At 41.8% G+C, this 12,263-nt stretch overlaps 1 protein-coding gene across 1 annotated transcript in view; it reads left to right on the top strand.

Moving 5' to 3' along the window:
- Positions 1-1,935: 1,935 nt before the first annotated feature.
- Positions 1,936-12,263, top strand: part of FAM13A (family with sequence similarity 13 member A) — a 143,043-nt gene continuing 132,715 nt past the window's right edge. Inside the window, exon 1 of the mRNA XM_068187603.1 lies at positions 1,936-2,067. Within this exon, the coding sequence (XP_068043704.1) occupies positions 2,059-2,067 (9 nt within the window). The 5' untranslated portion in view covers positions 1,936-2,058. The remainder of the gene's footprint in view (positions 2,068-12,263) is intronic.

The raw sequence follows: 12,263 nt of genomic DNA on the forward strand, positions 1-12,263 counted from the left end.
ACGAGTCCTGCAAACTACATAAGGCAAATGTAAAATAAGCTCTAATTTTGGTTCATTACATGAACCTTTATTACAGGTTTATCTCTTTGCCTTCACTGACATGGTTCTGAATGCTTACATATTTCCCTGATGCAAAAATCTTCCTGGCATTGACACTGGCATTCACCCTAACTTTCCTGCTGTACAGCTTATGCACTAACTATACCTCCTTCCTGCACTCATCTCATTTTAAAGAATAATGCACTCACTGTAGCTGAAGCCCTCTGAAAGCACTATCCTCTGCATTGTCATCTTGGGCTTTATTTTGGAAGCTGACAGTGCTCTCTCTCTCCCCCCTCCCAAACTCACCCACCTTTCCAGTTTGGCTCAGCTGATGATGAAGGACAGCTGAAGAATGAAGTGGTTGGTTTTTCACTCTCGTTTGCTCCTCGCTTTTTGGACGTTGCCGTGAGTGATACTGGCAGCTGCCTTGCATTTCCTAACATACATTCCTGTGCTTTGGGGACATATCCTGACATCACTAAACTACGTGCAACTACATGGTTTTTCTTCCTGGGCTGATGTGAATAAGTAGCCTCTTCCCTATCTGTCACTCATCTTTCTCTGCCTTTGCAAAGCCAAAGCCAGGTTCTCTGGCCTGTTCCCTTTTGGTAGCACAGGTGGAGCAGAAAGCAGTCCTATTTTATTTTTTTCTATTGGATAGTTCTCTGAGATGGCACACTTTCCAAAAGCACAAAGCTGCAGTGACCATCTCATAATGTCCATTCCTTTGCTTTCAGGGAGAAAATCTGTACCATTTCATTTGTGTATCTTTCCAACTTGGCTCACATACAGGCTGGAATAACTACTGCAAGCTAATTGATGGCACTGTAGAGAGAGCCTCCAAAACTGAAGGCAGTCCGTAAACGGTCTTAATTTCTGCGGAACTAAGAGCGGGAGCTTTTGTCAGAACCCCTGACAAAAGGAGAGCTATGTGGTATAGATATAGCTTTTTTTAATAGCTATACATATGGAGGTTGTGTCCAGCTTCAGCACAGCTGGTCCTTTCTGTCTCCAGTGTAGGCTCAAACAGAAAATGGAAAAATATCTTCATTGAATCCTCCTTCTACTAGGGCACACTTGTCTCTTCTACTTGTCCAAGCACATATACTGGCACAATGTACACACTGCTCTTTCCTGGCAGTCTGCTCTGATCACACACTTTCTATTCTTGTGAGATATTCAATACCAGCCCCAGAAGAGCTTTCATACTTCTTAAACTTGTTTGGCAAGTTTTGCTTGAATAAATTATTTGAGTCTTTCAGTGCTGTGACCTATTTCTTTGAAAGGTCATCTACCCAACCAACCCCAAAAACTCCTACATTTCCTGATGCTAGGAGAAAAAAGAGGTTTGGTTTCAGTTTCCTTGCCTAAGAATGCAGCATGTACAACAAACAAATGTAATTAGAAAGAAAACCTTAGTGCAGGGCTTTGCTTGGATAGCAAAGAGAAAGGTCTGTGGAGAAAGGAATGGACTGGTTTAAATGCTCCTTTCCCTGGGATGCTCAACATATTTCCAGGCAGATGAGCTATCTTTTGCAAAGGCATTTCAGCACTGTTAGAACAGTTCTGTTTGCTTTTCAAAAATCAAGTGATTGACATGTTTTCCAACATGCTGCAATGTGCATGAAAATGAGCTATAGCTCATTAAAAGAAAAACATCCATTTTGGTGAAAAACCTCTGAGCAGCTTTCCTGTAAGATTGGTTTCTCACCAGTGGCCTTAGCAGGTTGGACTTTGCAAGGACAGTGAGAAAGGAGGCTCTCATCTTTCCTCACCTTTGCAAACACCAGATGGATTGGTGATGTGCATTAAGCTCAGGAGGTAGTAGAGGCTCTGACAGGTGGGGAGATAGCAGGGGCACAAGTGCTCTTCATTACTTGAGCTTGGTGAGCAGCAGGAGATAGGAGCCAGGAGCTTAAATGCATTTGATGAAGATACAGTGAGCTGTAGCAGACACTTAGGTATAACGCTGGGCTAAAGATCCCTCTCAGGAGAGACTTCCAGACAAGACTGTCTATGCTGCAGGTAAGGTGCAACATGGAGTTCTTGCTTATGTGATGCCTTTATTCAAGGTTGGTCCAAAGGGTTGTAAAACTTTGTCAAGAGGAGAGGATGGAGAGTCTGAGTTGAGAGGAGGGACCCAGATGTGGGGATACTGTGCTACATGGAGTGTATGGTGTTATTAATGCATAGCAATTAAAAGGTGCAGCTCTGGGGAGAGGTTTTGATTCCCAGCACAGGAATGAGGTGGTTTGAGATGCTTGGCTGGATGTACAGTTCTTGCTTTGCAAGCCAAAAGTAAGAACAAGTAGAGTTAGGTCCAAAGAAAAGAAAGAAAAAGAGCTAAGGCTCCAGCAGTTTTGTCTGTGCCCCACCAGCCAGGGCAGCCTAGGGAATGCAAAGTGGCTCAAGTGTGTGGACTTACCAGAGAGGCACACAAAACTCTGTAAGGCCAGGCTTTCCCCCAGAAGTTTTATTGTTGCCCTCTCTTTTTCTTACCATGAGACATAGCTATAAAAAGAAGCAAGAAATCCCTGGTAGATTGTTTGTCAGCACTTTTTTTATCATCAAAGCTCTAAGAGAAGAACAAAAAGGCGCTCTGGTATTTTGTACATTCTTGCCAAGTTATATGGAATTGCCATGTATTCTAAATGAGATATCTTTTAAATAGAGCAGAGTTACTGAGTCCTCTGTCTTGTAGCTCTCATCCTAGCCCTGCCTGCCTTGTTTACCAGGGACTGAGCACTGCCTGCAGGTATACAGAGCACACATCGATTTTAATGTCACACTAACACACTGCACACAAACACCATGACAGTTCCTGGCAGCGGCAGGACCAGCTATGGTGTCACATGGATATTTAACTCTTTCTGACACTGTGCCTTTGGCATGCAGGGCCTGCAGTGAGTGGATCTGCCCTTGTAAGAGTCTGTGGGGGGAATCTATCTGGATGGGGGGAAATGTGAGGTTTAACTCTCCAAGCTGCAAAGATTGCCTGAAATGGTGCTTTCAGCTTAATCGATGTGGCTGCATGCCTTCGACTTGCAGGTAGCTCTAAATCTTTTCTTGCAGTGCAAATTAGTATCTGACTGGAGAATCAATTTTAAACCTCTAAAAGACTTTTGGCAATAATTGTGCAAAGAATTGGGTCCTCCCCTGCTTTTAGCTATGGTGCAGCATAGAAAAGCTGGGAAGAGTGAAGGTCATTTTTTCTTCATTGTTTCTGCAAAAGGGTAAGCCTCTAAGCTTTGCTTCTAAGTGAAGCAAATCAAACCCTTTTCCCCTCCTAACTTTTAATGAGCTGTCAAAGCTTGACAAAAATCTAGAGGAAACAGCTGATCTTGGCAGGACTCTTACATTGCACTACAATTTGTAGTAAAGAGGGCAACTGTGTTGGCCCAAGGTTTAGTTCTCACATGTCTCATTGCAGTGAGCAGTGCTCTCTCTTCCTGCTGAACCAGCAGTGGAGGGGTTAGTTTTAGGACTGTGTCACCTTGTATGAATTCCCCTCAAAGTAGCCAACCTGTCAATTGTGGAGGCAATTTTAACTCTCACTTGCTTAGATGCCACTTTTATTGCAGGCTATTCCAAAGCCATTGGACATCAGGGAATCTTGGGGACTACTGTGTAAGCTCATGATTTATGCACGATTTATGACCCCAGCATGGGTCTTCCAAGCCTTACCCTTAATGTCTGAGAGAGAGAGAGGCTTCTTAATCTTCAAATTACCTGCCATGTTTAGAGAAAGTCTTTGATTCCATGTCCCTTGTAACAGAGGGTGCAGGCATTTGTTTCTCTATTTTAAGAGAACATTATTCTCTTAGATGTGATGAAAGCGGGGGAGCCAGAAAATGCTGCAGTCACACTGTAGGACATTTTATAGCTTCTGTACTGAGCCCAAGCACTAAAACCCTATTTCCTTCAATGTGGGAAGTGCTCAGGTTTGGGTTTTTTAAAACCACCAGCTGTTCTTCATCTCATGGCCTGGACAAGGTGCAATGTATGACACAATGCTGGCTGTCAGATATCAAATAGTGTCAGTGGCAGAGTCCAGGAATATTCTTCAACTAAATCACTTGGGAGTGTTTCACACTAAGTTCCAACTCAGTCAGCTGGGTTTATGTAAACTAACAGAAATTAGTTTACATGTTTTTCTGGCATATATTAGGCAAACAATCTGTTCAAATGACTAGGACAGTACTTTCTGGTGATTAAACCTACAGAAGACCTTCTTGCCACTGGGGTTTTCCATGTCTCAAAGGACACAATCTTACAGAAAACAATTCCTTGCAGAAGCTGAGCTTGCTCACCTCCCACAGGGCTCAACAGGGAGCAAAGGCCGCCAGGCTGATCTCCAGTAAGTGGAGGCTGACAGTCTTGGCATCCCTTTGCTAAGTAGACAAAATGAATGAATGAATGAATGGGGAACCTCTGCTGATTAAATGCATTAAATAATGATGCTTCCTTGGAAGAATGTGTAAATCAATGCTTGTCTTTCAGTTTGCCCAAGCATCTTCTATACAAACGTGCAGTAGCATCACCCAGTGGCACCTCTCCATCTCTGATGCTGTGTGGGGACACTGCACAGTGTGCTCTCTGCAGAAGGGTGAATGAGGCACAGCACAGGCTGCCCTCGAGCAGTTCATGCTTTGGTTACTCTTCAATGTCAGCTTACATTCCTGCCTGCATCACTAGGAAAGAAGGCAGACAGAGCTTTTCTTGACAGACGGCAAGGTTGGGGGAAACCTGCGGAAGCAAATGTCCTGTTGCCTCTATGTTGGCCTTTGGGCCAAGCTGTCCCTTTGCAAGGTGGACACAGCCTGGCAGCTGGCCAGCAGCCAGCTCTGCCTGGGATTTTTGCCTTACCTGAGAAATCATAGCTCCCTCTTGTCCAGGCCAGGTGTGATGTGATGTTAATGTGGTACTCTTCCTCAGATCACATGTGGGGGTTATAGAGAATCTATTTCCTTTTGGCCTAATTCTACCTCTACTTTACCTTTTCAGTTAGAATTCCCTCTGCCAGTCTTATCTCTAGTTCTGCTCCTTAACCTTAAAAGTTGATAAGACTAAAGAAATTCCTGGACTGTGGGCACTCCAGGAGAACCTTGGGTACCAGAGCACAGCAGCATTCCTCTGCAGGGAGATTCTTACCAGGAAACAAAATTAAGATCTTTAATTCCCCTCTGAAAGGCAGAGGGAATCTGCATTTACCTATTGTTCAGCATCCTATTTGGCTTTTAGTTCAGCCAGGCCCTGGACTGCAATTGCCAGCGCTCTGGACATTGCAATCGACTCGGACGACTGCCCTGGAATGTAATGAGACTGCAGTGCATTGAGAATAGTCATTCACATCATACTCCTCAGCTGCACTGCATTGTCCTTTTATGTTAAAGGGCAGGGACTCTGGTTTGTGTAGCTTCCTCTGAAGAGTCATATTAGGACTGAATGAGTTGGATTTGAAAACAATAGAAAAGCATAGCTGTTAAACATATGAGGAAAAATCACCTCTTTCTTCCTGTTCTAATCAATGGGCTGTCTACAAATGCATCTGCAGCTTCTCATGTTGGCATTTAATTGATTAAAGATTTGTGTCTGAATCAAACCCTAAGGGCCAGATTATCAGTTGGAATTAATGAACATAGTGCTATTGACTTCAACAATGCCATCAGTCCTTTAGAGCTGCTGATGAATTAAAGTTGAATCTGAATAACTCCATACACCTAAGGTCTGAATCTTGACAGCTGTCCTGTGGATAAAGTGAGCTTCATCCTTTTTGGGAGAGGTTAGACATACAACACTGTTACATCTTGAGGCTGAATTTAACTGAGCCTTTGACAGAAATTCTGTGTTCAGAGTTAAAAGAGCTGAATTTATTGACTATTTTTTCACCCCACGTTGTTTTGTCTCACTGTTCTGTTTTGTTACAGTCTTCCTACAACTGCAGATTTGGAGAGGTGAAGGGAAACCACCCCAGGCTGTACAGTGCCTGGTGTAAAGGGGCTCTTTCCTCCTGAATGACCTTCTTGCTGTTACCTGAACATAGAGTCACTCATGAGAAGCTGACAGAGCTGTTAATGCCACTCTCTACTGAAGTGCCCTTGATTTAGTTAGTCATTTGCTTGTCATAGTGTTTATATTCAGGAGTGACTGGGGGAGTTTCTTGTTTGCTGTAGCTGTTTCCACATCTGGATATAACTTTCATAACCCCAGCTGGCAGAGACAGAGCTCCCCTTAGCTCCCTCTGGTTCCTGGAGTCTCTAGGGGTTGCCTTCCTCAGCACATGCAGAGCCCAGAAACACTGCTGCCATGGGGTCCTGTTGCTTCCCCTCTGCTTTGGGAAAGGCTGCACTCTTACACGCAGCCCTGATGGCAGTTTTGTGCCTGGTTAACACATGCACTTCTCCGTGGAAACCCAGTCCAGCAATGTGGTGTCTACCAGGAAGGCACAGGAAACTCCTCATAGCTACTATGTATGGGGCTGCTAATAACACTGAACAGAAGGCTTGGGGTGTTGCTAATCATCATCAAATGACCTTTCCATCCCATTCCCACGCATGTATATTGGGTTAATTTTTCAGCTGGCAGTCCATGGCTCTAGGTGAGCACATTACTTCTCCAGCAGTGCTTTGAGGGCAGCTCATTCCCTTCACCATGTGTGTCATCAGGGGGTTAATTGTAGTGAAAGTCTATTGTAATGGGCATTTGACATTCCAGATTTCATGGGTCTGTTCATGCAGAGATGGTTTGGGAGGCAGAGAGCATCTGCAAATTCAAGCTTCTTTCTGAAGATGTGTCTGAGAGATAATGATGATTAATAGCATAATAGCTAATAACAGCTTGAGGCATCTGGACTGATAAGAAACAGCCCAGTTGTGGAGGCAGAGCTGGCATTGCCTGTATAGTCACTTGAAACAGGTGGAGGAATGGGGCAAAATTCAGTTTACATCAGTGGATCTTTTGTCTCTGTGAATGCAACATGATCGAGAGATGCTAAAGCTCCAGTTTTGTCTCCTGGGTATTTTTTACACCCGACTTGAGGTACAGAGAGTAATGGGCTCTATTGGCAGCGCTAAGCCCTGAGGGGATGAGTGCTCAGGGTCTGGATGTTTAAGCAATTAGAGAACTGTGCATGTGGAAGCAAGAGAGCCCCTCATCAGGAGAAGTCATCCTTGTTTCATGGTCAAGCATTTCTTTGGCAGCTCTTTCAGTATCTCCTAGTTTCTCTCTACTGATTTCTAAAGCTTCTTGTCTTTTACTGCAGATCTTCAGCTTGTTACAGGCTGTCATTCGTGATGATATGTAGAAGAGTATTTCATGGCTGAAATATACTGCCACTTTGCAGTGGCATTACTTGATCATCAGTGTCCATTTTTTGCAGTTTGTTTCAATGACAAGGAAAAAGTGCACTGCTGCCTTAGCTCTAAACAGTATCTTAAATTCTCCTTAAATTTACTGTTAACTGCACCTTATGTTAAATGTAGAAATAACTAGATGAGTGAACATATGCTAGTTTAAGGCTTTAATAGCATATCTTTACCTCATCAGGTGTATCCAGATTCAGGGATATAGGAGAAGAGCAAAAGGAAGTCCAGGGAATCCTGGCAAGTCATTCTGGATTAACTTTTTTATTATTTTTTTTTAAGGACAAGCTGAGCCAGTCTTTTTGGTGTTGGATTTAAAGCATAAGCTATGAGAGTCTCCTCTGCACTATTCCCTGCAGGGAATTAATGCAGTTATTCCAGTGCTTTAATACCTAGTTTTGTCCGTATTTGCCAAATCTTTATAAAGAATAAATGTCTTGCAGTGAAACTGTACTATGAAAATAGTGATTTTAAGGAGGGCATAAGTAACATGTGAAAAATGCCAATCACTTGGTTTTTAACAGTTTAATAATAATAAAATGGTTATAAAAATAGTAATACAATTAGAATAATAAAAATTTAGAATTAGAACAACTACAAGACAATAAAAAGCAAAGAATTACAGACGTCCAGATGCTCTCGGACACTAAGTCATGAAAAGCATGTTTTGTGAACAAAGCAAAAACCCTTAAAAACCATACAGTGTTGCATATTCATATGTACTTCATGGTTATGCATACATTCTATTTAAAACAAGAACCTCTGTCTGCTATATGTCAACTATTTCTTTTAATCCCCACGGCGTCTTTGAGTCTGAGCAAGGCCTGAAGAAATTAGTTTCTTCTGATAAGAGAACCATAAATTCCTCTTCTCTGGAAGATATAGGTATTCTGGGACTGTTACCTCGAAGCAAGTATCTCATTCATTTAAAAAAACCCCACACACATAGTTTCTATTTTAACATTATGTTATAACCTAAAACTCTATTTAACACACTACTTAAGAGAATTAATACAGCATAACTTTCTAACATTACACATATAATATTCATTTTAATATTTGCAAAAAGCCAATCATAAAGTATGCATTTTTCACAAACAGCAAGCCCATCATTTTCACCAGGCAGCATTTCACAATGCTGAAACTGAGGTCTCAGACAACTGCATGTAGATTAATTTGTAATGTTATTCTTTCTGGTAGGTAGGGCCTTGAAAGGTCAGAAATGGATACAAGAGGGGAGACCCAAACCTTTTGCTCAGTATTTATATTTATATATTGATTTCAGAAGATTTTTTTTTTCCTGAGGAGCATGTTGTCTTTCCCTCTAAATTCCCTGCAGAAAAAACCCCATCAGAACAAATTTTATGCCAACTTTGAGGCCCAGGTAAAAAGCAGGATACCTTGTAAGTGGCATCCTGCAGGGACAGTCTTCAGTTGTCCTGCTGTGTTTGCAGGCTGAGCTGGTGGGCAGCACCACATCATCTGGGTAATGCATTCCTCTAGCAGCAGGCTAGCCTGAACAACATCTAGGTCTGAGAGCAAAAAGCCATCACTGTGGTCCCTGAGGACCCCTCAGACACCTCCACATCCAGCATGAAGCTCAGAGTGGGGCAACACCCCTGACTGACAAATAAGGGGTTATTCTGGTGACTGGGCATGTTGTGATGCTCTTGTCTTTAGATGTGTCAAGCACGCATCACCTCTTTCTGCTGGGACGGTGTTGACTCAGGAAGGCTATCTGCTGTTCACTCCATCCTCCTCCTTCACTGCAATCTCCTGGACAGCAGCAGCAGGCCCCCAGAAGATTTTCTTTCTTAGTGTTAATTTCTTGGACCATGTTTATAAACCATTAGGTATATAGATGCTACTTTGAGTGCATTGTTTCTGGCAAAGTGCATGTGTGTCCCCAGCTAAAAACTGCATGGCTAAGCTAACTGGGAGCAATACTCATGGATTGGATTACCTATGTGCTCCCTGTGCCTTCCCCAGCAGACATGCCTGAATTCATAATTTCAATCATTTCATTTCAAAGCATCTTTCAGATTACACTGTCCTCCTTTCTGTTTTGATAAAGCTTCTACAGAGCAGTGAAGGAAGGTGTGTTAAGGGGATTATATAAATAGACAGCCTTTCTGAATGAGAACATGTCGATCATCTTTAAAGAAACAGCAGTGAGAAACAGTCCAGGTATGTGTGTGACAGATGTCCTGTAATAGATAGCACAGGAGCTATCTATCAGCACTGCCTGTCCACTGTTGTATCTGAAGTTCCTTTGGAACCAGACAAAATGTTTTACTGTGATAGAGGAACCCAGAGCAAAATTAAAAGTCTCTTATGATTTTAACTCAATAGAGTTAAATAATATAAATAGAGCTCAGACCTTCTCTCATTATCAGACTCTTTACTCCTTCCTGATGGCTTAGGTTGCTTTACCATCAACATGATTTTCCTAAATCTTTCCACAGGTTTTCAAGTCTGGTCCAAGAAGGATTTTAAGGCACATTTAGCTCCAATGCCAAGGTTTGCAGGACTTAGAAGTTCTGTTACTTCTATTTGAACTGGACCATATGTGTTAACAATAGAATCTCTTACACAAATCAGGTAGACAGAAGTCAAGTAGACAGAAGTTGGTGGGTTTTTTAGTGGAAGAAGTTATTATTTGACTGCAGAATGCAAATGCTACCAAACCAGTCAGTCCAGGAAAATGTTGAACAACTAGCAGGTGTTTAAGGACTCCTCTTTCTAGCCATGGGTAAATGAGTTACACAAACAAGGTATCAAGAACCGCTAACATTTTCTACAGGCACAATCTGGAGGTGCTTCAAATATTCCCTCCAGTCCTGGAAAAACGAGCTGTGCTGTTCCAGTAGCATTTTGAGGCAATGTTTTACCTTCATGAAATACTATCACTTTTTACATGCACATTCCAAATGCTTTTATGCTGAGCTTCTTCCTACCTACTCTGCCACAGAGACACTGGCTGCTGTGGGCTGGGAGTATAAACACCTTCATAACTGATTTTTAAACATTTGGCATTGAAAATTGTGAAGTGATTGATACAAAAGCTCTCCAAGGTTATAGAGGTTCTGCTCACTCCCCACTCATTCTCTTTTTGTCCACATAATATCAATACCTGGGAGCAGCTGTGGGAGGTCAGTGTCATCCAAACCTGGTATTTTGGCCCTTGGTTTGGCTGTTGAAAGGGCAAATATTACTGTGATTTAATGTTTTATACATATGCTCTCGTAGGCAAAAGTGGTAATAAATCAGCATTGGTAAGAAGAGATTAACTTCATGGTTCAGTGGAAAGTGTGTCCAATGGGTATATAAAATGAGCTATTCCTATTTTGTTTTCCATTGAGTAAATTTGTGTCAGTACTGCCTATCTGAAATATTTGAAACATCACCAAAAATGCCATCATCTTCATGACAACACATATAAATTATTTATCTCTGTTTTTTGACTTTTATTCCTCTAGGATTTTTTTGCAACTAGATAAGTGATTCAGAAACTTGTAATTAGGATGTGATAAAATAATGTATATGTAACATCAAAGCCCTTTTGAATACTTCAAATACTGTCAAAACATTATTTTTATTCTCTGAAAGGGTGACATGTGGCCTTTGTAATGCTTCTCTAAATTGTCCTTCATTCAATGTCAGAAACTTCAGTCCTACCCTTCTTTCTAGAGAAATGACCAGCTGAAAATTGTGGCAAGCACATTTCTTCCTCTCTCAGGATTTTTCATAGAAATACACAGAGAGAAAGAAATAGAAAACAATTTCTATTTCTTCTCCTTGTTTTTCTCATGTGGAATGTGCTTGGAGAATTGTTTACCTGGGGTGATTGCTTGATTGGATTCTGGTGAGGATTGTTTGAGTCTGGTGGCCAATTGGATCCACCTGTGTCTGGACTCTGAAGAACAGGGTCATGAGTTGTGGGGAGTTAGATATGGTAGTTAGAGAAAGTAGCATGTCGTTTTTAGTATCCTCCTTCATATAGTATATTAATGTATTATAGCATAGTTATAATAAAGAAATCATTCAGCCTTCTGAACTGGAGTCAGACATCATCATTCTTCCCATTGGGTTCGCCTGCATTTTACAACAGAAAATTAGGTAAAAACTTTCTAAGACAAATCAACAAGGAGTAAAAAACCCCACTGACGATATTTTTGTACTGATATGAAGTTTTGTTGGTTTCCTATTGTGAACCTCAGCAGTGTTCTCATTATAGTACCTGTCAGGTTGCTCCTCTCAGACTGTTAACTCCTGATATGCAGAGTTAGAAAACAGGTTTTATGTTACTGGACTGACTCCACAAATGTCTCCTACATCAAACTCTGTCTAGCCCTGTTCAGCTGTGATTCAGCTTCTGCTCTTTATTGTCAGCAGAGTCAGGCTACAACGCATTTGGTTAATGAGCGTGTTTGTGTGCCAATTGCAAGAGTGTGGCTCAGCCTGGCCCTTCCCTTTGTTCTGGTTCATTTCTATCGCTGGGAATGCAGAATGGAAAAAAAAAGGGCAAACTAAACCCGGCAGAAATTTTTCTGAATTTTCACCTCTCTTTTGAACTAAGTGGAAAATGATGCCAGTGTTCACAACAATAAATATTTTCTAAAGTGAAAGATAGCTTAAAACAGCAACTCAGATTTTGACCTGTAAGCTCCAAGTCCTGAGAAAATCAGTTTTACTGACTTGATCTCAACACTGCTTGAGGTTCCAAACCAATGTTGGAAGAAACCAGTGTGGCTGGTACAAGATGAAGTCTCCTCCTTGTAGAATGGTCATCTCCATAGGGTAGAAATGAGAGCTGCTGTTTGGAGCATCTGGTTTCTGTGGCTGTAGCAAAATCATGAG

The sequence above is a fragment of the Anomalospiza imberbis genome, chromosome 4 (assembly GCF_031753505.1).
Source record: "Anomalospiza imberbis isolate Cuckoo-Finch-1a 21T00152 chromosome 4, ASM3175350v1, whole genome shotgun sequence".
In the NCBI taxonomy this organism is placed as follows: domain Eukaryota; kingdom Metazoa; phylum Chordata; class Aves; order Passeriformes; family Viduidae; genus Anomalospiza; species Anomalospiza imberbis.